The sequence below is a fragment of the Pezoporus occidentalis genome, unplaced genomic scaffold (assembly GCF_034315485.1).
Source record: "Pezoporus occidentalis ecotype Australia unplaced genomic scaffold, CSIRO_AGI_Poc_V1 ctg552, whole genome shotgun sequence".
NCBI classification, from domain to species: Eukaryota; Metazoa; Chordata; class Aves; order Psittaciformes; family Psittacidae; genus Pezoporus; species Pezoporus occidentalis.
Window position 1 is genome coordinate 6,161 of NW_026915891.1, and position 24,474 is coordinate 30,634.

Here is a 24,474-nt window from a genome sequence, read left to right on the forward strand (position 1 = left end):
GCCATTATTGAGGTGAAGGCAAGGGTTAAATGGGCAATTTTGGGTGGTTTCGGGGTGTTTTAATCTCGTTTTTAACGGCGGCGCCGTTTTATCTCCCTGAGGGACCGGGGGGGGGGGCCAGGTCGCCACAAGACCCTCGAGGCGGCCGCCCGGGCACATGCGAGGGGGCGGAGCGAGCGCTGCCGCTCGCCCAATCGCGATGCGAGGAAGGGGGAGTGGGCGGGAGGAAGGCGGAGTTTGAGCCAATAGGAGGCGGGGTGGGCGGGGTTCCACCGCTGGCGCATGCGCAGAGTGTGGGGTCAGTGCGCGGGAGCGCGGGCTGAGGGAAGGCGGAGCGGCGGCCGCTCCGGTTCGGTTTAACGGGGCCTTCGGCTGTCGCTCGCTGTCGCGATGGAGCGGGATGCGGCGATAGGAACGGTCCCGGAGCGGTTTTAGCCCGCCCGGTGCTTGTTTTGCCCTCAGCGCTGTGAGAGGAATGTCCCAGAGGAAGCGCAGCAGAGGGTCAGGTCCCTCCCAGGTAAGAGGCGGCTCCTTTCCCGTGTCCTCCTTTCCCCTTTATTCTCTTTCCCTTTCTCTCCTCTTTTTCGCCCGTTTCCCCTTTTATTCCCTTTCTCTTTTCCTTTCCCCCCCTTTTTCCCTCTCTTTCCCCTTTATTTCCCACTTTTTCTCCCTTTACCCCCTTTCTCCCTCCTTTCCCCCTTTATTCCCTTTCTTTTTCCCCTTTCCTCCCTTTTCCCCCTCTCTTTCCCTTTTATTTCCCACCTTTTCTCCCTTTTCCCCCCTTTCTCCCCCCTTTATTGCCTTTCTCTTTCCCTCTTTTTCCCCTTTCTCTTTCCCCCTTTATCCCCTTTCTCTTTCCCCCTTTATCCCCTTTCTCTTTCCCCCTTTATCCCCTTCCCCCTTCATTCCCTTTCTCGTTCCCCCCCCCCTTTTCTCCCTTCTTTCCTCCTTTATTCCCTTTCTCTTTCCCCTTTTTTTCCCCTTTCTCCCTCCTTTTCTCCTTTATCCCCTTTCTCTTCCCCTTTTTTTCCCCTTTCTCCCTCCTTTTCTCCTTTATCCCCTTTCTCTTTCCCCTTTTTTTCCCCTTTCTCCCTCCTTTCCCCCTTTATCCCCTTTCTCTTTCCCCTTATTTTCCCCTTTTTCTCTCTTTCCCCTTTATTTGCCCCTTTCTCCCTCCTCTCTCCCCACAGGCAGACGATGGGGACGAGGATTTCAGCCTCAGCCCCACGCTGCCACGCAGCCAAGTGCAGCGGAACCTGGAGAGGCACTCCCAGGACCAAGTGAACCAGAAGGTGGGTGCAGGCCACCCCAAGCGATGGCCTCCTGCCTCGGCCCCTCCATCATCACCCAGCTCTCAACCTTCCTCCCCCAAAACCCCATAGGTCAGTGAGCTGGTTCAGTTCCTGCTTGTCAAAGACCAGAAGAAGATCCCCATTAAGAGAGCAGGTCAGTTTAGCCCACCCCCCCCAGCTTTACTTAGGGGGAGCTCAGGCATCCAAGTGATTCCCTTCCCTTTTCCCTACAGATATCCTGAAGAAAGTCATCCGGGAATACAGAGACATCTACTCGGAGATTGTCAACCAGGCAGGCAGGACCCTGCAGCAGGTTGGGGGGGGGGCACACAACACACACATGGAGAGGTTGAGGAGGCAGTTTGAGGGAGGGGGGCACCCCCTGTTAATGAACCTTTCTCCTCCTGCAGGTGTTTGGGCTGCAGTTGGTGGAGATGGACACCAGGCAGCACATCTACATCCTCACCAGCACCATACCCCGCACCGAGGGGGAGAACCTGCGCCGGTGAGGGGGGTACAGAGGACCCCATTGGGGTGTGTGTTCCCTCCTCTTCTCTTTGCTCATCCCTGTTTCCTATAGGGACAACCAGACAGCAAAGCTGGCGCTCCTCATGGTCATCCTCAGCTTCATCTTCATGAAGGGTAACTCAGTCAAAGATGGTGAGCATGCCCCCCCCCAATACCCCAGTTCCCTTTTGTGCCCCCCATTGATCTTCCCCCTTCCCGTTCCCCTTTGTGACCCCCATTGACCCCCTCCTTTTCCAGGTGCAGTGTGGGAATTTCTCCGCAGGCTCCGCATACAGCCAGGGTAGGATATGGGGGACACACACACATAATGGGGGAGAGGACGGGACACACAGGTCTCATTGACACCCCCCCTCCCCCTCAGGGAGCGCCACGAGGTCTTTGGGGACGTCAAGAAGCTGGTGACAGAGGAGTTTGTGCGGCAGAAGTGAGTCTTGGGGTTCCCCCCCCTTTTTGGACACCACCCCCCCCCCGGTGTGCTCAGAGCAGCCACAGCACCAGTCTTGGCTGGGCTGTTTATGCCACACCGCAGAGAAACCCTCCCCTGCACCCCCCCCAGCCTGGTGACTTGAGGGTCTGTCACAGGGCCAGGGGGTGCTGGACAACCCCCACCCCACCCCCCCAAACCATAGTGGGGGGGAATTCACCCCACCACCCCATTGCAGGTACCTGGAGATCACCCCCATCCCCTTGACGGACCCCCCCGAGTTCAAGTACCAGTGGGGGCCACGGGCAGCCAAGGAGACCTCCAAGATGGAGGTGCTGCGCTTTGTGGCAAAGGTGAGGCCATGGTTCGGGGGTCCCGGGTTTTGGGGGGGGTCCTGGGGCTCAATTTAACACCCCCCCTTTTATTTTCCTTCCCCAGATGCAAGGGAAGGATCCCACGTACTGGGTAAGCCAGTACAACGAGGCTAAGACTACCCGTTGACCTCCCAAAACATTGATGGACCCCCCCCCCACAATAAAGGTGCAGCTTGACAACCTCCATTCTCAGCTCTTCATTAAGGCCAGGTTTAATTTGGGGGTCCCCTCCTGTTTGGGAGGGGGGGAACCCCTCAATAATGCTCAGGAACCGTGACCAATGCTTCAGCAGGGGGGCGGCTGATGTCGACGTTCTATGGGGTGAAGGTGAAGGGTTGAGGGAGGACTCCCCAAAATCCAATCCCCCCCTAGTGTGTGTGTGGGGGTGTCCTTAAATCTATACCCTATTTTTGAGGTCCTTCAATGGGTTTCCTTGGGGGGGACCCCCCCATTTTACCTGGGGCCGCTCCCGATGGGTGTTCACTGCTGCTACATTGAGGAAAATGGACTCCACTTCGCACCCTGTTTCCATGGGGAGGGAGAAGGAACCCAGATGGGGGGGGGGGTCCCAGTTGAGGGGGGGGGACACAGTCCCCATTTTGGGGTGACCCCCCTCTTTAGGGGTGCCACCACCCCACTCACCATAAGCCACTGGGGTCAACTTGAGCACCGTATGCAGGGGGCACTTGAGATAGGGCAGCTCATCTTGGGGATGGGGTGAAGGAGGTAAGAGAGGGGTGATGGATTTGGGGGTGTCCCCAGTGTGTCCCCCCCCATCTCACCTGCGCTCTTATCCAGGAAGTAGGCCAGCAGGCAGCGCATCACGGCTTGGTGGCAGATGACCAACACGTTCTCTTGCCTCTCCAGCTCCATGATGACCGGCTCCAAGCGCTGCACCAGGTCCTCGTACGACTGGGGGGGGGGGGACAACGACCCCAAATTGAAGTAGGGGGACCCCAGATTGACCCCAACCCCCTGTGCACCCATTCAGGTGGGACAGGATGGGGGTTACCTCTCCTTTGGGGTAGCGATAGCGATACTTGTCCTGATCCCGTAATGCGAACTCCTGTGGGAAGCGCTCCTGGATCTCCTCGTAGGACATCTCCTCGCAGACCCCCTGCGGGAATGGGGATGCTGTGGGGTTGGAAAAGGAGGATTTTGGGGTGTTTCTCCCCCTACAAAAAGGGGGGGAGGGCCCTCACCGCATCGATCTCATTGAGAGCTTTCCACTGCTCGTAGGGCACCCCCAGCGCCTCGGCCGTCTCGATGGTGCGTTTCATGTGGCTGGTCCACACCTTCAGCTCCCGGATGCTCTGGCTGCGGATGAACTCGGCCAGGGCCCGAGCGTACTGGGGAGAGGGGCGGGGCTAAGACTGGACACGCCCGTAGTGGGCGGAGTCAAAACTTTGGCCACGCCTCCCCTCCGTTTACATCCCATTGATCAACAGGCATGGCGAGATCGAGTGTGGGCGTGGTCTCTGATGTAGCTCCTCCCCTTGTCCTTATGTGGCCTCGTTTAGCTCCACCCCATGCCTGTAGCCACGCCCCTTCTGCACCTTGTAACACCCTCTATGGCTGTGCCCCCCCCCCATGGGAACAGGGACCACCCCCAGCCCTTCTCCCTTCCCCATCCCCTCCATGTGCCCAGGCCCCCCCAGCCTTTTCCCCTTCCCCATCCCTTCCATGGCCGTGCCCTCCTCTTCCCTCCCCTTGTCCCCATCCCTTCCATGGCCATGCCCTCCTCTTCCCTCCCCTTGTCCCTTCATGGCCGTGCCCTCCTCTTCCCTCCCCTTGTGCCCATCCCTTCCATGGCCATGCCCTCCTCTTGTCCCCATCCCTTCCATGGCCGTGCCCTCCTCTTCCCTCCCCTTGTCCCCATCCCTTCCATGGCCGTGCCCTCCTCTTCCCTCCTCTTGTCCCCATCCCTTCCATGGCCGTGCCCTCCTATTCCCTCCCCTTGTCCCTCCATGGCCATGCCCTCCTCTTCCCTCCTCTTGTCCCCATCCCCTCCATGGCCGTGCCCTCCTCTTCCCTCCTCTTGTCCCCATCCCTTCCATGGCCGTGCCCTCCTATTCCCTCCCCTTGTCCCTCCATGGCCGTGCCCTCCTCTTCCCTCCTCTTGTCCCCATCCCCTCCATGGCCGTGCCCTCCTCTTGTCCCCATCCCTTCCATGGCCGTGCCCTCCTCTTCCTTCCCCTTGTCGCCGTGCCCTCCTCTTCCCTCCTCTTGTCCTCATCCCCTCCATGGCCGTGCCCTCCTCTTCCCTCCCCTTGTCCCCATCCCTTCCATGGCCGTGCCCTCCTCTTCCCTCCCCTTGTTCCTTCCATGGCCGTGCCCTCCTCTTCCCTCCCCTTGTTCCTTCCATGGCCGTGCCTTCCTCTTCCCTCCTCTTGTCCTCATCCCCTCCATGGCCGTGCCCTCCTCTTCCCTCCTCTTGTCCCCATTCCCTCCATGGCCGTGCCCTCCTCTTCCCTCCTCTTGTTCCCATCCCCTCCATACCCATACCCCCACTATGGACACAGGGACACCCTTCCAGACCTGCTGCCCCCGTGGGGACAGCCCCGAGTCCCCCCCGATGCACCCCCTCAGGTTGAGCTGGCTCTCCCCATGGCGACTGAGGTAGATGGTCCGCGGCGTGACGTGGATGTTCATCAGGTAATAGACGGTGCGGCTCTGGATGTGGCCCTGCACCCGGTTCGCCAGGTACCGCACCCCCACATCAAAGATCTTGATGTAGGACAAGGCGCTTTGGGGGACACACACACACATCCTGCATCAGTTTGGGGGGGTCCCCACATATGGGGGGGGGCACATAGAGGGGTTGGGGGGGGGGTAACCTGTCCAGCTGCTCATCCAGGGGTTCATAGGTGGCCTTATAGCACTCGATGCGCTTGAGGAAGTCGGCCACGACCTCGTCCTGGGCACAGCCTTTGTAGTCGGGGCTGCTCAGCTTCACTTGCTGAGGGTGGGGGGACACGAGGTTTATGGGGGGGGCACACATCGTGTCCCCCCTCCCCTCTCTGGTCTTTATCACCCCCCCAGGCTCTCACCTTGATGTTCTCCTCAATGATGTTAGGGTCGTCGCAAATGGACTCGACAAATAGAACCTGGGGGGGGTGAGGGAAGGAAGGGGGGGTCATCGATGTCACCCCCCACACCCCATGCTATGAGCACCCCCTAAATGGTGCTATATAGCACCCCAGTGCTGTGAGCACCCCAAAACACTGCCAGCCCCCCCCATGCTCAGAACACCCCCAAAGCAGTTCCAACCCCCCTCCCCCATGTTCTGAACACCCCCAAAACAGTGCCAGGGCCCCCCAGGGTGCTATGGACACCCCCAAAGTAGTGCTGTGGGGCCCCCCCATACTGTGAACACCCCCAAAGCAGTGCCATGAGCCTCCCCATGCTGTGAACACCCCCAAAGCAGTGTCACCATGTCCCCCCAATGTGCTGTAGATCCTCCCCAAGCAGCAATTTTGCCCCCCCCCCATTCTATAACCCCCCCAAAATACTTTAGCCCCCCCCCCCATACCTTGTACCCATTCTCCTTTGCAAACTGCAGGATCAGGGCCCGGCGTTCCCGTGTTGTATTGGTGGCATCAAACACCTGAAGAGTTTGGGGGGGGGAAATTTGAACCCCCCCCCATAACATAGGGGGGTATTTTACCCCCTGGGGGGGGTCGTTTGTGTAAAGGTGGGGGGTGTCCTTACTGCTACTTGCCCATCTTCAGAGCTCAGATAAGAATGGACGTCCTTAAGGGCAGCCAATGCACAGTGCCTGGCGGGGGGGGGGGGTATTATTAATAAGGGGCTATTAATGTGCCCCCCCCTTAATTATACCCCCCCCCTTTAACTCCCCCCCCCCTTTAACCTCCGTATCTTCATGGCTTCTTGGTTATCATGGCGGAAGAACTCATAACTCTTATAACTCTGCACCGCTTCCCTCCGGTACTGCCCCACATTAAACACTGCAATGAGGTGAGTAAAGGGGTTAAGGGGGCCCCCTCAAACTCTTCCTGTGCCCCCCCCCCCATTTTACACCCCAAAACCCTCTACTTACCCCGTGTTGGTGTCCCGATCCAGTTCAGATACCGGGTGAGCTTACGGGATATATAGGTCTTGCCACGGGCTGGCAACCCCACCATGATCACCATAGTGGGGCAGTTGGTAAACTGGGGTACAGAAGCTATAAAAGGGGGGGGGGGGTGTTCTATTAGTATTTAACCCCCCCTTTAATGGCTTTTGCACCCCCAAATCCAATCTGGAGCAGCTCAACATGCCCTGAGGGGGGCAAATCCCCCCCACACCCCACCCCAACGCACCCATAGGGGGATTTGCCCCCCCTCAGGATATTCCCCCCCCCGCCATATTAAATCCCCTCCACTTACATCCCCGTCTCAAGCGATGGGACCGAAGGGGGACCCACACTTTCTGCAGTGGGGTCTGTGTGAGCTGCCCTGGTGCTGTCGCCATTCCTCTGCCCTCTGCCCCTAATGCAGGTCAATGTCCCCACGGTCACCCCCCCCCACACCCCCCCCGGCACCAATTCACACCGCCCCCTCCCCCCGTCCTCTTCTTATACCTGGGATTTGGGGTGATTTCTCCTCCATTTTTATTTAGGGGGGGCAGGCAGGTGCTGGTGGTGCCCCCCCGATAAAGGTCAGGGGTAATGCTATACCCTGGCTGCAAGCCGGGGTGGGAGGGAGAGGGGGGTAAAAAGAGGGGGGGGGCACACACGCAATGGGGGTGCCCCATAGAATCCTGGGTCTGGTCCTTTAAGGGTCAGGAGCTGCTTGTGCTGGGGGTCATGGGGTTGTTTCCTTGGGGGTCTCAATCCTGCTCCCTTTGGGGGTCCTGATCCTGTCCCCTTTGTGGGTCCTGATTCCATTCCCCAAGGGACCAGATCCTGGTCCGTTTGGGGTCCTGATCCCATCACTTTGGCGGTCCTGATCCTGTCACCTTGAAGGTCCTGATCCCATCCCTTTGGGTGTCCCAATCCTGTCACCTTGAGGGTCCTGATTCTGTCACCTTGAGGGTCCTGATTCCATCACCTTGAGGGTCCTGATGCTGTCACCTTGAGGGTCCTGAGCCTGTCCCCTTGGGGGTCCTGATCCCATCACCTTGGGGGTCTCAATCTTGTCCCTATGGAGGCTGTGATCCTGTCACCTCAATGGTCTCAATCCTGTCCCTTTAAGGGTCCTGATCCCATTCCTGGGAGTGCTGATCCCATAACTTTGGGTGTCACAATCCCATCCTCTTGGGGGTCCTGGTCCCATCCAGGCTATCCCAATCCCATCCCTCCTCATCCTGCCTTCATCCCTTTGGCATAGGTAATCACTATCCTATCCCTTTGAGAGTCCTGATCCCATTCCTGGGGGTGCTGATCCCATCACTTTGGGGGTCCCAATCCTGTCCTTTTGGGGGTCCTGATCCCATCCAGGCTATCCCAATCCCACCCCTCCTCATCCTGCCTTCATCCCTTTGGGATGGCTGATCCCCATCCTATCCCTTTGGGAATCCCGATCCTATCTCTTTGGGAGTCCTGATCCCATTCCTGGGGGTGCTGATCCCATCACTTTGGGGGTCCCAATCCTGTCCTTTTGGGGGTCCTGATCCCATCCAGGCTATCCCAATCCCATCCCTCCTCATCCTGCCTTCATCCCTTTGGGATGGCTGATCCCCATCATATCCCTTTGGGAATCCCGATCCTATCTCTTTGGGAGTCCTGATCCCATTCCTGGGGGTGCTGATCCCATCACTTTGGGGGTCCCAATCCTGTCCTTTTGGGGGTCCTGATCCCATCCAGGCTATCCCAATCCCATCCCTCCTCATCCTGCCTTCATCCCTTTGGGATGGCTGATCCCCATCCTATCCCTTTGGGAATCCCGATCCTATCCCTTTGTGGGCCCCGAGCCACCCCTTGGGACTCCCCACTCTTGCTCCCCCCCCATTTCCTCCTCTTCCTCCTCCTCTTCCTCCCCTCCCCTCCCTTTCCCCGTCCCTATCCCCGCCCTCCCGGTGCCTCCCCCCGCTCCCATTGGCTGGGCCCGGCAATGGCGGCGATCCGCAGCGTGAAGGTACCAAGGTTGGGGGGGGTGGGGGGTCCCCCATTAACCCCCATTAACCCCCCACTTTGTGTCCCCCCCCTCCCCATGGCAGGGGCTGGTGGCGCTGGTGACCGGCGGAGCCTCGGGGCTGGGCCGGGCCACGGCGGAGCGGTTCGTGGCGCAGGGGGCCCGGGTGCTGCTGCTCGACCTGGGCTCGTCCCCCGGGGCGCAGCTCGCCAAGGAGCTGGGGGAGCGCTGCGCGTTCGCGGCCGCAGATGTGAGTAAAGGGGGGGGGGGGCGTTCTATGGGGGGTGCTCTATGGGGAGGGTCAGTATGGGGGGGTTGTTCTATGGGGGGGTGCTCTATGGGGAGGGTCAGTATGGGGGGGTCGTTCTATGGGGGGTGCTCTATGGGGAGGGTCAGTATGGGGGGAGTCGTTCTATGGGGGTCACTCTGGGGAGGGGGTCGTTCTATGGGGGGTGCTCTATGGGGAGGGTCAGTATGGGGGGGTCGTTCTATGGGGGGTCACTCTGGGGGGGGGGTCGTTCTATGGGGGGTGCTCTATGGGGGGGTCAGTATGGGGGGTCGTTCTATGGGGGGTCACTCTGGGGGGGGGGGTCGTTCTATGGGGGGTCACTCTGGGAGGGGGTCGTTCTATTGGGCGTGCTCTATGGGGAGGGTCAGTATGGGGGGGTCGTTCTATGGGGGGGTGCTCTATGGGGAGGGCCAGTATGGGGGGGTCGTTCTATGGGGGATCGTTCTATGGGGGGGTCAGTCTATGGGGGAGTCGTTCTATGGGGGGGTGCTCTATGGGGAGAGTCAGTATGGGGATGTCGTTCTATGGGGGGTCACTATGGGGGGGCCATTCTACTGGGGGGTGCTCTATGGTGAGGGTCAGTATGGGGGGGTCGTTCTATGGGGGGTCACTCTATGGTTGGGGCATTCTATTGGGGGGCGCTCTGTGGGGAGGGTCACTATGGGGGGGTCGTTCTATGGGGGGGTCACTGTATGGGGGGGCATTCTACTGGGGGGTGCTCTATGGGGAGGGTCACTATGGGTGGGTTGCTCTATGGGGGGGTCGTTCTATGGGGGGGTGCTCTGTGGAGGGTCACTCTATGGGGGTTGCTCTATGGGGAGGGTCAGTATGGGGGGGTCGTTCTATGGGGAGGGTCAGTATGGGGGGGTCGTTCTATGGGGGATCGTTCTATGGGGGGGTCAGTCTATGGGGGAGTCGTTCTATGGGGGGGTGCTCTATGGGGAGAGTCAGTATGGGGGGTCGTTCTATGGGGGTCACTCTGGGGGTCGTTCTATGGGGGTGCTCTATGGGGAGGGTCAGTATGGGGGGTCGTTCTATGGGGATCGTTCTATGGGAGGGTCAGTCTATGGGGGAGTCGTTCTATGGGGGGGTGCTCCATGGGGAGAGTCAGTATGGGGGTGTCGTTCTATGGGGGGTCACTCTGGGGGGGTGTCTTTCTATGGGGGAGTGCTCTATGGGGAGGGTCAGTATGGGGGTGTCATTCTATGGGGGGTCACTCTGGGGGGGGGTCGTTCTATGGGGGAGTGCTCTATGGGGAGGGTCAGTATGGGGGGGTTGTTCTATGGGGGGTGCTCTATGGGGAGGGTCAGTATGGGGGGGTCGTTCTATGGGGGGTCACTCTATGGTTGGAGCCTTCTATTGGGGGGCACTCTATGGGGAGGGTCAGTGTGGGGGGGTCGTCCTAGGGGGTGTCACTCTGGGGGGGGTCGTTCAATGGGGGGGTGCTCTATGGGGAGGGTCAGTATGGGGGGGTCGTTCTATGGGGGATCGTTCTATGGGGGGGTCAGTCTATGGGGGAGTCGTTCTATGGGGGGTCACTCTATGGGGAGAGTCAGTATGGGGGTGTCGTTCTATGGGGGGGTCACTCTGGTGGGGGTTCGTTCTATGGGGGGGTGCTCTATGGGGAGGGTCACTATGGGTGGGTTGCTCTATGGGGGGTCGTTCTATGGGGGGGTGCTCTGTGGAGGGTCACTCTATGGGGGTTGCTCTATGGGGAGGGTCACTATGGGGGGGTTGCTCTGTGGGCAGGTGCTGTATGCGGAGGGTAAATCTATAGGGGGGTCATTCTACTGAGGGGTTGCTCAATGGGGTAGTTGCTCTGTGGGAGGTCACTATGGGGTGGTCATTCTATTGGGGGATCACTCTGTGGGGGGTCACTCTATAGGGTGGTTGTTCTATGGAGTGATTGCTCTATGGGGTGTTTGCTCTATGGGTGGGGGTCACTCTGTGGGGTGTTTGCTCTATGGGGGGGTCACTCTGTGGGGGGGTCATTCCATGTGGTGATTGCTCTATAGGGTGGTCACTCTATAGGGGTTTTGTACTATGGGGGGGGGTTGCTCTATGGAGTGATTGCTCTATGGGGTGATCAGTCTATGGGGGGTCACTCTATGGGGTGATTTATGAGGTGGTCACTCTATGGGGGGTTGCTCTATGGAGTGATTGCTCTGCGGGGGGGTCACTATTGGAGGCTCACTCCATGGGGTGGTTGCTCTATGGGGGCCATTCTATGAGGTGGGTGCTCTATGGGGGGGGTCACTATATAGGTGGTCGCTATGGGGTGGTTGCTCTATGGGGTGGTCGTTCACCCATTTAGACACATAGAGCAAGAAGCCTGGAGAGGGGTTTTGGGTGCGGGCTGTAGGGCCAGGCTGCCAATGGGGCGGTTGCCATGGGATCTAAGGACGCTCCCCCCACTGGGATGGGGTGAACCCTTCCGGAGCCCCCTTCCGCCCCACGCCATGGTCCCGGGGGTCCCCCGTGCAGGTGACGTCGGCCGAGGAGGTGGGAGCTGCCCTGAAGCTGGCCCAGAAGGAGTTTGGGCGCCTGGACGTGGTGGTGAACTGCGCCGGGGTGGGCATCGCCGTCAAGACCTACAACAGCAAGAAGGACAAGGTGCACGAGCTGGAGGACTTCCAGAGGGTCGTCAATGTGAGTGCGGTGGTGGTAAGGGGTGTCGGGGGTCAATGGGGTGGTTGTGGGGTGGTCCTGGTCAGTGGGGTGGTTGTGGGGTGTCTCAAAGTGGTTGTGGGGTGCTCCTGGTCAGTGGGGTGGTCCTGGTCAGTGGGGTGGTTGTGGGGTGTCTCAAAGTGGTTGTGGGGTGCTCCTGGTCAATGGGGTGGTCCTGGTCAGTGGGGTGGTTGTGGCATGTCTCAAAGTGGTTGTGGGCTGTCCCAAGTCAATAAGGTGGTTGTGGGTTGGTCCTGGTCAGTGGGGTGTTTGTAGGATGGTCAATAGGGTGGTTATAGTGTGTCCCAAAGTGGTTGTGGGGTGGTCCTGGTCAATGGGGTGACCCTGGTCAATGGGGTGGGGTGTCTCAAAGTGGTTGTGGGGTGTTCCAAGTTAACAAGGTGGTTGTGGGGTGGTCCTGGTCAATAGGGTGGTTATGGGGTGTTCCTGGTCAATGGGATGGTTACAGGTTGTCCTAAACTGGTTGTGGGGTGTTGCTGGGCAGTGGGTGGTTGTGGGTTGTCTCTGGTCAGCAGAGTGGTCATGGGGTGTACCAAAGTGGTTGTGGGGTGTGCTTGATCAGTAAGGTTGTTATAGGGTGTCATTAGTCAAGGTGGTTCTGGGGGTGTCCCAAAGTGGTTGTGGGGTGTTCCTGGTCAATGGGGTGGTTATGGGGTGTCCTTGGTCAGGGGGGTAATTGTGCTTATAGTGTGTCCCAAGGCGTTTAATGGGTGTCCCTGGTCAATGGGGTGGTTATGGGGTGTCCTTGGTCAGGGGGATAATTGTGCCTATAGAGTGTCCCAAGGTGTTTAATGGGTGTCCCTGGTCAATGGGGTGGTTATGGGGTGTCCTCGGTCAATAAGGCGCTTATAGGAGTGTCCCAAGGCGTTTTAATGGGTGTCCCAGGTCAACGGGGTGTTTATGGTATGTCCCCAATCACCTGAATGCTCATGCCCATGGGATGGCCCTCCTGGGGGGTGCCAATGGCTTTTGGGGTGCCCACAGCCCCCCCCAACCTCCTCCCCCAGGTGAACCTGGTGGGAACCTTCAACGTCATCCGCCTCAGCGCCCAGCTCATGAGCCACAACCAGCCCGACGCCGACGGCCACCGCGGGCTCGTGGTCAACACGGCCAGCGTGGCCGCCTTCGAGGGGCAGGTGAGCACCCGCACCCATTGTTGGGGGGGTGGGGATGACACCCCAAAGTGCTCACCCATCCCCATGGGGCTGTGTGTGTGTGTTCCCCCCCCCCAAAGGTGGGTCAAGCAGCTTATTCAGCCTCCAAGGGCGGCATCGTAGGCATGACGCTGCCCATCGCCCGCGACCTGGCGCCGCTCGGCATCCGGGTGGTCACCATCGCTCCAGGTAGGGATATGAGGGATGCATAGGGTGGGCTGTGGGGGTGAGCCCCCCAATTCACCCCCTATTTCCCCCCCCCACACACATTGTTCCTCAGGGCTCTTTTCCACCCCGTTACTGGCTGGTTTACCTGAGAGGGTTCGGAATTTCCTGGGACAACAAGTGCCTTTCCCCTCCCGTTTGGGACACCCGTCGGAATACGCGCACCTCGTCCAGGCCTTGGCCGAGAACCCCATGATCAATGGGGAGGTGGTGAGGTTGGATGGAGCCCTCCGCATGCAGCCATGAGTTTTGGGGCTCCCCCCAAATGTGGGGCCTGGGGCAGGGGTGGCGGGGGGGGGGTGCTCCCCCATAGCCCCAGTGATGGTTGGATGCTCCATGGGGACACTGCAGGATGGGAATCCCATTGGGATGTGGACTGGGGCACCCCTATAAGTGGGGACACCCCTCCATGAGTGGGATTACCCCATGGATTTGGGGGGACACCCCCCCCTAGATTTGGGACCCCCATGCTGTGATTTGGGGGGACACCCCCCCCCATGGATCTGGGACCCCCATGCTGTGAATTGGGGGGACATCCCCCCCCATGGATCTGGGACCCCCATGCTGTGATCTGGGGGGACATCCCCCCCCCCCATGGATCTGGGACCCCCATGCTGTGATCTGGGGGGACATCCCCCCCCATGGATCTGGGACCCCCATGCTGTGATCTGGGGGGACATCCCTCCCCCATGGATCTGGGACCCCCATGCTGTGATCTGGGGGGACATCCCCCCCCCCCCGGATCTGGGACCCCCATGCTGTGATTTATGGCCCCCCTCCCCTGAATAAGGACCAGGGGCACCCATGGCAGTGGGGGCACCCACAATGGGGCCCTGTCCGGGTGTGGGTCCCCCCCTTTTGTGCTATGGGGACCCCCCCCCCAACCATGGAGTCCCGGCCCCGTTCCACGTTGTGCCCCCCCCCCCCCCAATAAAGCGTGCTCTGAGCTGCCCTCTGCAGCTGTCAATCTGTTCCTCTCACTCATGATTGGGTGACGGGCGGGGCGTGGGCGGGGCGAAAGCATTAGTGATTGGTTGGCGTGCGGATCACTCAACGCGAAGTCGCTTCTAATTGGCTGCGGGTGGAGGGGGTGGGATAAGCTTGACCCACACTCCCATCTGTGATTGGCTGTTGCTCTTGCCAGTACGCCTCCAGGTGGCGCTGATTGGCCGGGGTTGGTTCTTCCGCCGGAAGCGGCGCGGGAGGGAAGAGGGAGGAGGCGGCGGAGCCGGAGCGGCCGCAACCATGAACATCCGGAACGCGAGGGTAGGGACCGGGAACGGGAACGGGAACGGGACAAGGAGAGGGATCGGGACCGGGACCGGGACAGGGAGAGGGATCGGGAACGGGAACGGGAACGGGACTGGGACAAGGAGAGGGATCGGGATCAGGACAAGGAGAAGGATTGGGATCGGGACCGGGATCGGGATCGGGAACGGGACAAGGAGAGGGACCGGGATCGGGAACGGGATCGGGACAAGGAGAGGGACCGGGATCGGGATCGGGATCGGTACAAAGAGAGGGACCGGGATCAGGAGCGGGAGCGGGAACGGGATCGGGACTGGGACAAGGAGAGGGACCGGGATCGGGAGCTGGGATCGGGATCGGGACCGGGACCGGGACAAGGAGAGGGACCGTGACTGGGATCGGGACAAGGATCGGGACCGGCATCGGGATCGGGACTGGGATCGGGATCGGGACAAGGAGAGGGACCGGGATCAGGTTCGGGACCGGCACTGGGATCAGGACTGAGATGGGGACCGGGATCGGGACCAGGATCGGGATCAGAACTGGGGGGGAGGCTGAGGGGAATAACGGGGTCCTATGGAGGGGTTTAGGGGGGGAACCGGGATCCTATGGGGGTTCTGAGGGCCTCCATGGCAGCTCTGAGGGGCCCAGTCCCCTTCTTGAAGCCAAGCCCCAAGCGTGGATATGGGATATGGGGGGGGGGGAGCCCACCCCATCAATGGGAGCTGCAGCTCTGGGGGTGCTCCCCCCCCCTTCCCCTTCACCCCAATGCCCTGGGGCCGTTCTGAGCCCCCCCCCCTCGGCAGCCCGAGGACCTGATGAACATGCAGCACTGCAACCTGCTCTGCCTGCCCGAGAACTACCAGATGAAGTATTACTTCTACCATGGGCTCTCCTGGCCTCAGGTACGGACCCCATTTCCCACCTCCCCCCACATGAACCCCCACTTTGTCCCCCCCATCACCCCCTTTTTCTCCCCCCCCCCCAATAGCTCTCCTACATCGCTGAGGATGAGAACGGCAAGATAGTGGGCTATGTCCTGGCTAAGATGTGAGTGTGGTTATGGGGGGGCTCTTCCCCCCCCCCTTTCCCTTTGTTTTTAAATGGGGGGGTGCTGATAGGTTTGGGGGTGCTGCTTCAATCCCCCCCCCCAACCTCTCACCTATGTTTTGCAGGGAGGAGGACCCTGATGATGTCCCCCATGGACACATCACATCCCTGGTAGGCAGTGGGGGAGATGGGGGGGGGGGGTTGAGGGTGTTCCTTTAGGATCCGTTTGAGCCCTTTAGGGGGGGGTCTTAATGGAATCAGAGCATCCCAGGTGCTCCTTGATGAGGTTTGGGGTCAGCGGAAGGGTTTTGGGGTAGAAATGAGGTTTTAGGGTGGAAATGGCATTTTGGGGTGGAAATGAGCTTTTGGGTGGAAATGGGGTTTTGGGGTGGAAATGAGGTTTTGGGGTGGAAATGGGGTTTCGGGGGGCTCCTTTAAGGGTCCATTTGAGCCCTTTAGGGGGGGTTCTTAATGGAATCAGAGCATCCCGGGTGCTCCTGGATGAGGTTTGGGGTCAGCGGAAGGATTTTGGGGTGGAAATGGGGTTTTGGGGTCAAAATGAGGTTTTGGGTGGAAATGGGGTTTTGGGGTGAAAATGAGCTTTTGGGTGGAAATGGGGTTTTGGGGTGGAAATGAGGTTTTGGGGTGGAAATGAGGTTGTGGAGTGGAAATGGGGTTTTGGGGTAAAAATGAGCTTTTGGGTGGAAATGGGGTTTTGGGGTGGAAATGAGGTTTTGGGGTGGAAATGGGGTTTTGGGGTGGAAATGGGGTTTTGGGGTGGAAATGGGGTTTTAGGGGGCTCCTTGAAAGCTTTTAGATGGGGATTTAAGCCTTTTGGGGGGGGGAATTTGGGTGCCTGGCTCCTTTTGGGGGTACCCTGGGTGTTGGGGTGTGTTCCCCCCCCCATTGCCTCTTCCCCCCCCTCCATCCCAGGCCGTGAAGCGCTCGCACCGGCGCCTGGGGCTGGCGCAGAAGCTGATGGACCAGGCCTCCCGCGCCATGATCGAGAACTTCAACGCCAAATACGTGTCCCTCCACGTGCGCAAGAGGTGAGGCCCCCCCCCCGAACCCTCCCCCCCATCAGAAACCCATTGGGGGACCCCCCCCCCAAGTTAACACCCCCCCCACACACACACACCTTGTTTGTTGGCAGCAACCGGGCGGCTCTGCACCTGTATTCCAACACCCTCAACTTCCAGTGAGGATGATGGGGGGGTTTTGGGGGGTTATGAAGGGGATGGGGGGGGTATTAAGGAGATGGGGTTTGGGGGGCTATAAAGGGGATGGGGATTTGGGGGGCTTAAGGAGATGAGGGTTGAGGGGATTATGAAGAAGATGGGGGGTTATGAAGGAGATGGGGAGGGTTTGAGGGGGTTATGAAGGGGATGGGGGGCTATGGGGGATTATGAAGGAGAGGGGGGGATTTGGGGGGGTTATAAAGGGGATGGGGGGGTTGAGGGGTTATGAAGGAGATGGGGGGGTTACAGAGGGGATAGGAGGGTTTGGGGGGGTTATGAAGGCGATGAGGGTGAATTAGAGGGGGTTATGATGAGGTTCGGGGGGCTATGGGAAGGTTATGAAGGGTATGGGGGGGTTATGAAGGAGATGAGGGGTTTTGGGGGGTTTATGAAGAAGATGGGGGGGTTATGAAGGGGATGGGGGGCTATGGGGGGTTACAAAGAGATGGGGGGGGGGATCTGCTGGGATGGGTTTAAGAGCATTCATAGACAACCGGAGACATAAAATAGGGGTGAGGCTTTGCGGGGGGGCACCCCAAAACCATGCCCCCTCCCCAAAACATCCCTCACCCCATCTGTTACCCCCTCAAATACCCCCCCCCCCAGGATCAGTGAAGTGGAGCCTAAATACTATGCAGATGGGGAGGACGCCTATGCCATGAAGAGGGACCTCACCCAAATGGCAGATGAGGTATTCCCCCCCCCCCCCCCGGACCCCCCCAAACCCTGTTTTGATTGGGGGGGGTGCCCCCCCCCCCAGCCCCCTTTTAAGCCTGTTTTGACCCCCCCCCAAACCTCTGTGACCCCTTTTCAGCTGCGGAAGCAGGTAGAGCAGAAAGAACGTGGCCGCCCCCTGCCTCCCACTGAGCCCCCCCGGGCTGGGGAAGGGGGTTGTGGTAGCGGAGGGGGGGGCCCCCCACAACCTGTGCCCCCCCCTCCTGAAGATGGGGGCCCCGACAGCAAAGACGTCAGCGAGGTCAGTGAGACCACTGAGAGCACTGACGTCAAAGACAGCTCCGAGGCCTCGGACTCTGCTTCATAGGGACCCCCCCCGGGGCACCCCCAAACCCTGGGATCCCCCCTTGGTGCTGGGGGGGGGGGCAATAAACCCCCTTCCCCTCCATTTGTGCTGATTCTCTGTGTCCCCCCCCCCTTATGGGGGTGCTTGGGGCTTTATGGGGGGGGTGTGGGGTGATTTGGGGGGGGGTCTCAGCCCCCTGGGGGGGGTCATTTGGGGCTTGGTTTGCTCCCCCCCCCGGGTATAGAGGCAGTGTGGTCGCATTGGCCGTGCCCACTTCTCGATGACCACGCCTCCTTTGCTATTGGGGGCGTGGCTTTTGCAGCTCCCTCACCCCGATTGGCTGAGGCGTGCAGTTGTGGCCCCCCCGTGTGGTAGCGAGGGGAGCTGCTGCTGCTGAGCTGGCTCCGCCCCTCCACTGCACCCCATGGCGGTCTCCAGCCCCCCCCATTGCACCCTATGGCGTTCTCCAGCCCCCCCTGTTGCACCCCATGGCGGTCTGTCGCCCTCCCATTGCACCCTATGGCGGTTTCCACCTCCCCCATTGCACCCCATGGGTGTCTCCAGGTCCCCCATTGCACCCCATGGTGGTCTCTAGCCCCCCCATTGCACCCTATGGCGGTCTCCAGCCCCCCCCATTGCACCCCATCGGTGTCTCCAGGTCCCCCATTGCACGCCATGGCGGTCTCTAGCCCCCCCATTGCACCCTATGGCGGTCTCCAGCTCTCCCATTGCACCCCATGGCGGTCTCCAGGTCTTCCATTGCACCCCATGGTGGTCTCTAGCCCCCCCATTGCACCCCATGGTGGTCTCTAGCCCCCCCATTGCACCCCATGGCGGTCTCTAGCCCCCCCATTGCACCCTATGGCGGTCTCCAGCCACTCCCCCCATTGCACCCCATGTCGGTCTCTAGCCCCCCCATTGCACCCTATGGCGGTTTCCACCTCCCCCATTGCACCCCATGGGTGTCTCCAGGTCCCCCATTGCACCCCATGGTGGTCTCTAGCCCCCCCATTGCACCCTATGGCGGTCTCCAGCTCTCCCATTGCACCCCATGGCTGTCTCCAGGTCCTCCATTGCACCCCATGGCGGTCTCTAGCCCCCCCATTGCACCCCATGGCGGTCTCTAGCGCGCCAATAGGGGTCGCCCTGCCCACCCATTACCTCGGCAACCACCGTCAAGTGGGCGGAGCGACGCTGTGACCGGACAGCCAATCAGCAGCGCTCGTGCTCTTTGGCGGGTAACAGTGGCGGGAGGGAAGCACGTGTCCGGCAGGGGTGCCATGTGTCGAGGTGCGAACACCCTCTTCCCGCCCCCCCCCAAGTGAGCCCATGGAGGAGCTGGGACCCCCCTTTGTCTGCCCCTATGAGGGCTCAAGACCCCCCCCCAAGCCTCCATTTAGGGGCATTGGACCCCCCCCAGCACCCAGCAGGATGCTCAGCCCCCACCCCCCCCATTGAGGTTGAGGACCCCCCCCAAGGGATGCAGCCCCCCCCACAACACTGGGGCTGATCCCCCCCCCCCCCCCAGCAGGATGCAAAGGGCCCCTCCTATCCCCTATGGGGGCCGGGGGGGGGCTGTTTGGCACCCACAGGGCCCCTGACCTTTACTGGGGACCTTCCCCAGGGGCAGGAAACGGCTGCGACAGAGAAGGGAGGGAAACAGCCCCCCCCCCCCCCCCAACCACCCCCCCGCACCCTAAATTCCCTCCCCCCCCATCACAATCACTCGGGGAGACCATTTCTATGGCTGTATGTACATAGGGGCCCCCCAAAATCCCATTGGGGGGCACATATAAGTCAAGCTGGGAGGGGGGGTCCCACATAATCACTGCCACCCCCCCAGGGCAATATGGGGGTGCAGTTCAATAGGCCCCACTGAACCCCAATTAATGGGGAGGGGGGTCAAAATACATTAAGGGGGGGTCATTTGGGGGGGGGGTGTCCCCCCTTTATGTGAGCCAGGCCAGTGCCAAATAGAGCCCCAACGCCAGCGCCGCCGTGGGGGCCCCCCCGTCCCCCCAAGCCACCGGTACCAGCACCGCCAATGCCAAGAGCACCCCACAACCCCGCAGGGCCCCCCCCAAACCGCCCCCCCTGCCCCGGGGGGGGGGCCTGGCCGGTACCAAGAGCGCCCCTTCCACCGGCCCCCCCCTCCCCAATAAGACGGGGGGGCTACGGCGGCCCCCCCCGGCTTCGTAATGCAGCGCCATCTCATTGGCTAAGGAGGTGTTGGGGGCTCGCTCCGGTAATGGGGGGGCCCCGTTTCGGGGGGGGGGGTCCCCGTTATCAGCGGGCTCCCCCCGTTGCCGTCGGAGGTGGGAGAGGTAAAGCAGCTCCAGCTCCCGCGCCACCGCCTCCTCCTCAGCACCCTATGGGATGGGGGGGGGCATTGTGGGGTACCCCCTTCTTTTGGGGTACCACTTTTAGGGGGGGTACCCCGCTTTTAAAGGGGGGGGGTATCTCACCTGTATAAGGGGCTGCTCTGCATCCGGGGGGGGTGTTGGGGGTGGGTCAGGCTCTGTGGGATGGAAGAGGGGTGAAGTGGGGGGTGCCCCATACGGGGGTACCCCTAAAGTTGGGGTGGGTGCATCAGTATGGGGGGGTACCCCCCTAATGGGTGGCTTGTAATGGGGGGGGTACCCCTAAAATTGGGGTGAGAGCATCATCATGGGGGGTACCCCCCCAATGGGTGGCTTATACTGGGGTGTACCGCTAAAATTGGGGTGCGAGCATCATCATGGGGGGGTAGCCCCGCAATGGCAGGCTTATAATGGGGGGGTACCCCTAAAGTTGGGTTGGGAGCATCATCAGGAGGGGTACCCCCCCAATGGAAGGCTTATACTGGGGGGGTACTCCTAAAATTGGGGTGCGAGCATCATCATGGGGGGTACCCCCACAATTGGAGGCTTATAATGGGGGGTACCCCTAAAATTAGGCGAGTTCCCCTAATATTGGGGGGTACCCCCCAAATTGCTATGGGGGGTGCTACTTACCCATATGGTGGTCAGGGGGTGGGGGCTGCGCATCCTCTGCCTCCTGTGGCCTTTTGAGGGGGTACGGGGGGGGGGTCACCATAACAGCACCCCCATAAAGCGGGGGGGGGGGGGGCATCATCTGCACCCCCCCCTCTAACCCCTATCTGGGGACCTCATCCGTTCAAAGGGGGGGTCCCAAGCATGCCCAAGCCCCCCCCCCCCATTTAGGGGAGCACATGCAGGGAGTGAGGGGGGGGATGACCCCATTCGGGGGACCCCCCCCCCATGCAGTTTAAAGCCCACCCCCCCCCCCCTCCCCATAGCTCTTACCTGCCCTTCCCAGGCCTCATCCAGCTCCCGGGGGGCTGCTCCCCCCCCGCCCCATTCCCCCCCCCCCCCCCCCCATCCCTATCCCCCCCCCTCCCACCGGGTGCCCCCCCCTCCCTCGGGGGTCCCAGGGCCGGTATTGCCGCAGGCGAGCGAGGGGCAGCCCCAAAGCATCAGCGAACAGGACCCTCCGGGACCCCCCCACCCCGGGGGGGGCCTCGGGGTGCCCCGGGGGGGGGGTCCAAGAGTCCCGGATGGGGCTGGGGATGGGGCTGGGGATTGGGGGGGGGGTGCAGAGCCCGTCGGGGCTATGGGGTGAGGGGGGGGCACGTGTGGGGCTGCAAGGGGGGGGCGAGGGCTGGGGGGCTGGCTGGGGGGAGCCCCCCCCCGCGCGCGGGGCATGCCGGGAGTCCGGCCACGGAGGGGGGGGCGCCGCCGCGGCGGCGGGCGAGCGCGCCCAGGCGGGAGGGGGCGGAGCCTGCGCGGGAAAGGGGCGGGGCCGGAGTCTGCGCGGAGGGGAGGCGGGGCTTGGAGGGGGGAGTGGGAGGGGCTTGAGGGCGCGGTGGGCGGGGTTTAGGGCGAAGGGGGCGAGGCCTTAAAGGCGCTGGTGACTGGAACCAGGGCGGCGGGGGCGGGGTTTGCGCTGAAGGGCGGGGCCTGAGTGGAAAAGGAGGCGTGGTCTGATGACGAGTGGGCGGGGCCTATTGGGGGTCTCCGGTGGTGGCGGGAAAGGGCAGCGTGGGTCTGTACGGGGGGAACATTGAGGACACCCCCCCCCCCAATGGTGTCTGTGTCCCCCCGAGGGGGTTTTTGGGGGGGGGGGTCCTGGTGTCTGGGGGGCCCCCATTGGGGTGGGTGCATTGGGGAGGGGGCGTTAAAGGCACACGGGGTTTGGGGGGGCCCCCACCTATGTGCCCCCCACCCCCCCCCTTGATCCCCATCACCCCCTTTGTGATCCCCCCCCCCATAGGCACCAACTGAACCTTTGGGGTGTCCTCAATGTTCCCCCCGTACAGACCCACGCTGCCCTTTCCCGCCACCACCTGAGACCCCCAATAGTCCCCGCCCACTCGTCATCAGACCACGCCTCCTTTTCCACTCAGGGTGCCCCCCCATCCCTATTTGCCCCACCCCCACCCCCCCCCCCTTACGACCCCCCCTTAAAGAGGGGGAGGGTTCTTTGACATCATTGGGGGGGGGGGATAAAAGCGGGGTTCCGCGGGTGGGGCTGGCAGCGAGTGGGGTGCTGCTGGTGAGTGGGTTATGGGGGGGGGGCACCCAACATCCCCTTGCATGGGGGGGGTGGGGGGGCTGTGCATCATGGGTACCAAAGGGATGGGGGGGGGGTGTCCATATGTCCCTATGGGGGGGGGGGGTGATGGGGGGGGGGCAGATGTTGGTGTCATCGCCCCCCCCCCCATTTCCTGCTGTCTAAGGGCAAGTTTCACGTCGCTTCGAGCTGGGGAAGTCCCGGGGGGGGGGACACGAAACAAAGCCCCCCCCCGAAAGCAGGAGCAGTTTTGGGTTCAAACAACGCGGATTTGGGCTCAAAGAAGCCAAATACCATCAAAAGCAGACACTTTGGGTGCGCTAAAAGGGCAGGAATTGGGGCCTGGGGCTCAAAACCCTTTGGGGGGGAAAGTGTAAGGGGGGGGGGGGCAATTTTGGGGCCATTTCGTGGCTTTTGGGGGGTTTGGGGTTGAGGTATGTTCGCCAACAGCGATTTTTGGGGTGGTTTGGGGCGTTTGGGAGCGTTTGGACAGAGGAATTTGGGGGGAGAAAGCCCTGTTTTAGGGTGATGGCATCCGGATGTTTCAAGGGGGCATTGCCCCGCATTTCGGGGTGATTTGCGTCATTTTGGGGTGTTTCTCTTTATTTTCGGGTGTTTTTCCTCACTTTGGGGTGATTTTCCTTATTTTGGGGTGATTTTCCTCGTTTTTGGGATGTTTCTTCTCATTTTGGTGTGATTTGCCTCACTTTGGGGTGTTTCTCTTTATTTTCGGGTGGTTTTCCTCAGTTTGGGGTGATTTTCCTCAGTTTGGAACGATTTACCTCATTTTAGGATGTTTCTCCTCATTTTGGGGTGATTTTCCTCACTTTGGGGTGTTTCTCTTTATTTTCGGGTGATTTTCCTCACTTCGGGGTGTTTCTCCTCATTTTGGGGTGATTTTCCTCATTTTGGGGTGTTTCTACCTGCTGGTTTGGGGCATTTCTCTGCGTTTTGCCACGTTTCCATCATTTTCGGGCGGTTTTCACCACTTATTTTGGGGCATTTCTCCTCATTTTGGGGTCCCTCTTCCTGCCCTCTTTGGGGTGCTTCCACCTGCTCTTTTTGGGCTGTTTCACCCCGTTTTGGGGTGTCTTTAATGCCTGGTTTAGGGGCTCTGCGTCCAGCTGTTTTGGGGCCATTTCCGTTCATTTTGGGGCATCTTTAACCAATTCAGGCCCTTTTTGGGGCTGTTTCTACAGGTTTCGGGCTGTTTCGCGCTCGCTGTTCCGCGTTGTCTCTCTCCGGCCATTTTAAAGTGTTTGTGCCCTCATTTTGGGGTGTTTTCCCTTCATTTTGGGGTGGGTTTAGCCGATTTTGGGTGTTTCTAAGGGCGTTTTGGGGTGTCTTTGCCTGCCTTATTTGGGGTGTTTCTTCCTGCTCTTTTGGGGCCGTTTCACCCCATTCTGGGGCCACTCCTTGGGGCGTCCGCTCGCAGCCATTTTGGGGCGTTTCTGTGCATTTTGGGGCTTTCTCTACTTTTTGGAGGTATTTCGGTGCATTTTAGGGCATTTCTGCGCATTTGGGGGCATTTCTGCGCATTTGGAGGAATTTCTTTGCGTTTTCGGGACATTTCTCTGCATTTTGAGGTATTTCCGTGCATTTTGGGGTATTTCTGTCCATTTTGGGCTACTTTGGTGCAGTTTTGCCTATCTCTGTGCACTTGGGGGTATTTCAGTGCATTTGGGGATGTTTCTGTCTGCTTTGGGGTATTTCTGTGCATTTGGGGGCATTTCTTTGCATTTTGGGGTATTTCTTCGCATTTTCGGGATGTTTCTGTGCATTTTGGGGTGTTTCTTTGTATTTTGGGGTATTTCTTTTCATTATAGAGTGTTTCTGCGCATTTGGGGGCTATTTCCATGCGCTTCAGGGTATTTCAGTGCTTTTGGGGGTGTTTCTGTTCATTCCTGCGCATTTGGGGATATTTCCGTGCATTTCGGGGTGTTTCCGAGCATTTGAGGGCATTTTGGTGCATTTCAGGGCATTTTCAGCTATTTCAGGGCATTTGGGGGCATTTTGGGGCATTTTGGAGTCTTTCTCCTCATTTTGGGGGTATTTCTGTGCATTTCGGGGCATTTCTGTGCATTTTGAGGTATTTTGGTGCCTTTTGGGGCATTTCTGTGCTTTTGGAAGCATTTCTGACTATTTTGGGGGTATTTCTGTGCAATTTTTTGGCATTTCTATGCATTTGGGGGCTTTTTCTACGCATTTTAGGCAAATCCTGTCTGGTTTGGGCTATTTTTGCCCATTTTGGGGGCATTTCTACGCATTTTTGGGTTGTTCCTGTGCAATTCTGGGTG

The 24,474-nt window shown here is 60.1% G+C and overlaps 5 protein-coding genes across 6 annotated transcripts; 3 read left to right on the forward strand and 2 right to left on the reverse strand.

The window, feature by feature from the left end:
- Window positions 1–375: 375 nt before the first annotated feature.
- LOC134173811 (non-structural maintenance of chromosomes element 3 homolog) lies at window positions 376–2,798 on the forward strand. Its single transcript, XM_062638224.1, has 10 exons — window positions 376–517; window positions 1,191–1,292; window positions 1,383–1,446; window positions 1,526–1,605; window positions 1,703–1,797; window positions 1,873–1,952; window positions 2,058–2,100; window positions 2,182–2,244; window positions 2,483–2,597; window positions 2,683–2,798. Exons 1-10 carry the CDS (start codon window positions 476–478, stop codon window positions 2,743–2,745), a joined length of 747 nt encoding a protein of 248 aa, XP_062494208.1. The 5' UTR covers window positions 376–475; the 3' UTR covers window positions 2,746–2,798.
- A 16-nt stretch (window positions 2,799–2,814) lies between these two features.
- On the reverse strand, window positions 2,815–7,348 carry PFKFB1 (6-phosphofructo-2-kinase/fructose-2,6-biphosphatase 1). Of its 2 annotated transcripts, none has more exons than XM_062638222.1 (14): window positions 7,201–7,348; window positions 6,679–6,804; window positions 6,490–6,586; window positions 6,330–6,396; window positions 6,151–6,225; window positions 5,669–5,725; window positions 5,456–5,577; window positions 5,157–5,364; window positions 3,821–3,967; window positions 3,631–3,735; window positions 3,401–3,530; window positions 3,261–3,323; window positions 3,076–3,140; window positions 2,815–2,932 (listed from the first exon to the last, which is right to left on the reverse strand). In XM_062638222.1, the coding sequence occupies exons 1-14, from the start codon at window positions 7,226–7,228 to the stop codon at window positions 2,873–2,875; spliced, it is 1,350 nt and encodes a 449-aa protein (XP_062494206.1). In that variant the 5' UTR covers window positions 7,229–7,348; the 3' UTR covers window positions 2,815–2,872. The 2 variants fall into 2 exon arrangements, with proteins under 2 accessions (XP_062494206.1, XP_062494205.1); XM_062638221.1 differs by lacking the exon at window positions 7,201–7,348 and adding an exon at window positions 7,007–7,149.
- A 1,230-nt stretch (window positions 7,349–8,578) lies between these two features.
- HSD17B10 (hydroxysteroid 17-beta dehydrogenase 10) lies at window positions 8,579–13,334 on the forward strand. The gene is made up of 6 exons (XM_062638223.1): window positions 8,579–8,695; window positions 8,778–8,942; window positions 11,466–11,630; window positions 12,677–12,805; window positions 12,904–13,012; window positions 13,104–13,334. The coding sequence occupies exons 1-6, from the start codon at window positions 8,672–8,674 to the stop codon at window positions 13,292–13,294; spliced, it is 783 nt and encodes a 260-aa protein (XP_062494207.1). The 5' UTR covers window positions 8,579–8,671; the 3' UTR covers window positions 13,295–13,334.
- A 433-nt stretch (window positions 13,335–13,767) lies between these two features.
- Window positions 13,768–17,707, forward strand: NAA10 (N-alpha-acetyltransferase 10, NatA catalytic subunit). The gene is made up of 8 exons (XM_062638226.1): window positions 13,768–14,314; window positions 15,103–15,201; window positions 15,288–15,346; window positions 15,472–15,517; window positions 16,280–16,395; window positions 16,500–16,544; window positions 17,191–17,275; window positions 17,399–17,707. Exons 1-8 carry the CDS (start codon window positions 14,294–14,296, stop codon window positions 17,624–17,626), a joined length of 699 nt encoding a protein of 232 aa, XP_062494210.1. The 5' UTR covers window positions 13,768–14,293; the 3' UTR covers window positions 17,627–17,707.
- Window positions 17,708–19,544: 1,837 nt separating this feature from the next.
- On the reverse strand, window positions 19,545–21,146 carry LOC134173814 (E3 ubiquitin-protein ligase MARCHF11-like). Its single transcript, XM_062638227.1, has 4 exons — window positions 20,911–21,146; window positions 20,599–20,648; window positions 20,071–20,123; window positions 19,545–19,974 (listed from the first exon to the last, which is right to left on the reverse strand). Exons 1-4 carry the CDS (start codon window positions 20,928–20,930, stop codon window positions 19,555–19,557), a joined length of 543 nt encoding a protein of 180 aa, XP_062494211.1. The 5' UTR covers window positions 20,931–21,146; the 3' UTR covers window positions 19,545–19,554.
- Between the last annotated feature and the right edge of the window lie 3,328 nt (window positions 21,147–24,474).

What these genes read in the sequence shown, in the direction of transcription:
- LOC134173811 (XM_062638224.1), top strand. Translation starts at nt 476, where the DNA reads ATGTCCCAGAGGAAGCGCAGCAGAGGGTCAGGTCCCTCCCAG. An exon ending in AGGACCAAGTGAACCAGAAG is followed by an intron (nt 1,293 to 1,382) that starts GTGGGTGCAGGC and finishes AAAACCCCATAG; the next exon opens with GTCAGTGAGCTGGTTCAGTT. An exon ending in GAGGGGGAGAACCTGCGCCG is followed by an intron (nt 1,798 to 1,872) that starts GTGAGGGGGGTA and finishes TGTTTCCTATAG; the next exon opens with GGACAACCAGACAGCAAAGC.
- PFKFB1 (XM_062638221.1), bottom strand. Translation starts at nt 7,091, where the DNA reads ATGGCGACAGCACCAGGGCAGCTCACACAGACCCCACTGCAGAAAGTG. An exon ending in CTGAAGATGGGCAAGTAGCA is followed by an intron (nt 6,226 to 6,329) that starts GTAAGGACACCC and finishes CAAACTCTTCAG; the next exon opens with GTGTTTGATGCCACCAATAC. An exon ending in TCATTGAGGAGAACATCAAG is followed by an intron (nt 5,578 to 5,668) that starts GTGAGAGCCTGG and finishes CCCCACCCTCAG; the next exon opens with CAAGTGAAGCTGAGCAGCCC.
- HSD17B10 (XM_062638223.1), top strand. Translation starts at nt 8,672, where the DNA reads ATGGCGGCGATCCGCAGCGTGAAG. An exon ending in CGGCGATCCGCAGCGTGAAG is followed by an intron (nt 8,696 to 8,777) that starts GTACCAAGGTTG and finishes TCCCCATGGCAG; the next exon opens with GGGCTGGTGGCGCTGGTGAC. An exon ending in GGTGGTCACCATCGCTCCAG is followed by an intron (nt 13,013 to 13,103) that starts GTAGGGATATGA and finishes ATTGTTCCTCAG; the next exon opens with GGCTCTTTTCCACCCCGTTA.
- NAA10 (XM_062638226.1), top strand. Translation starts at nt 14,294, where the DNA reads ATGAACATCCGGAACGCGAGG. An exon ending in ATGGACACATCACATCCCTG is followed by an intron (nt 15,518 to 16,279) that starts GTAGGCAGTGGG and finishes CCTCCATCCCAG; the next exon opens with GCCGTGAAGCGCTCGCACCG. An exon ending in TCACCCAAATGGCAGATGAG is followed by an intron (nt 17,276 to 17,398) that starts GTATTCCCCCCC and finishes ACCCCTTTTCAG; the next exon opens with CTGCGGAAGCAGGTAGAGCA.
- LOC134173814 (XM_062638227.1), bottom strand. Translation starts at nt 20,930, where the DNA reads ATGAGGCCTGGGAAGGGCAG. An exon ending in ACCCCCTGACCACCATATGG is followed by an intron (nt 20,124 to 20,598) that starts GTAAGTAGCACC and finishes TCCATCCCACAG; the next exon opens with AGCCTGACCCACCCCCAACA. An exon ending in CAGAGCAGCCCCTTATACAG is followed by an intron (nt 19,975 to 20,070) that starts GTGAGATACCCC and finishes CCCATCCCATAG; the next exon opens with GGTGCTGAGGAGGAGGCGGT.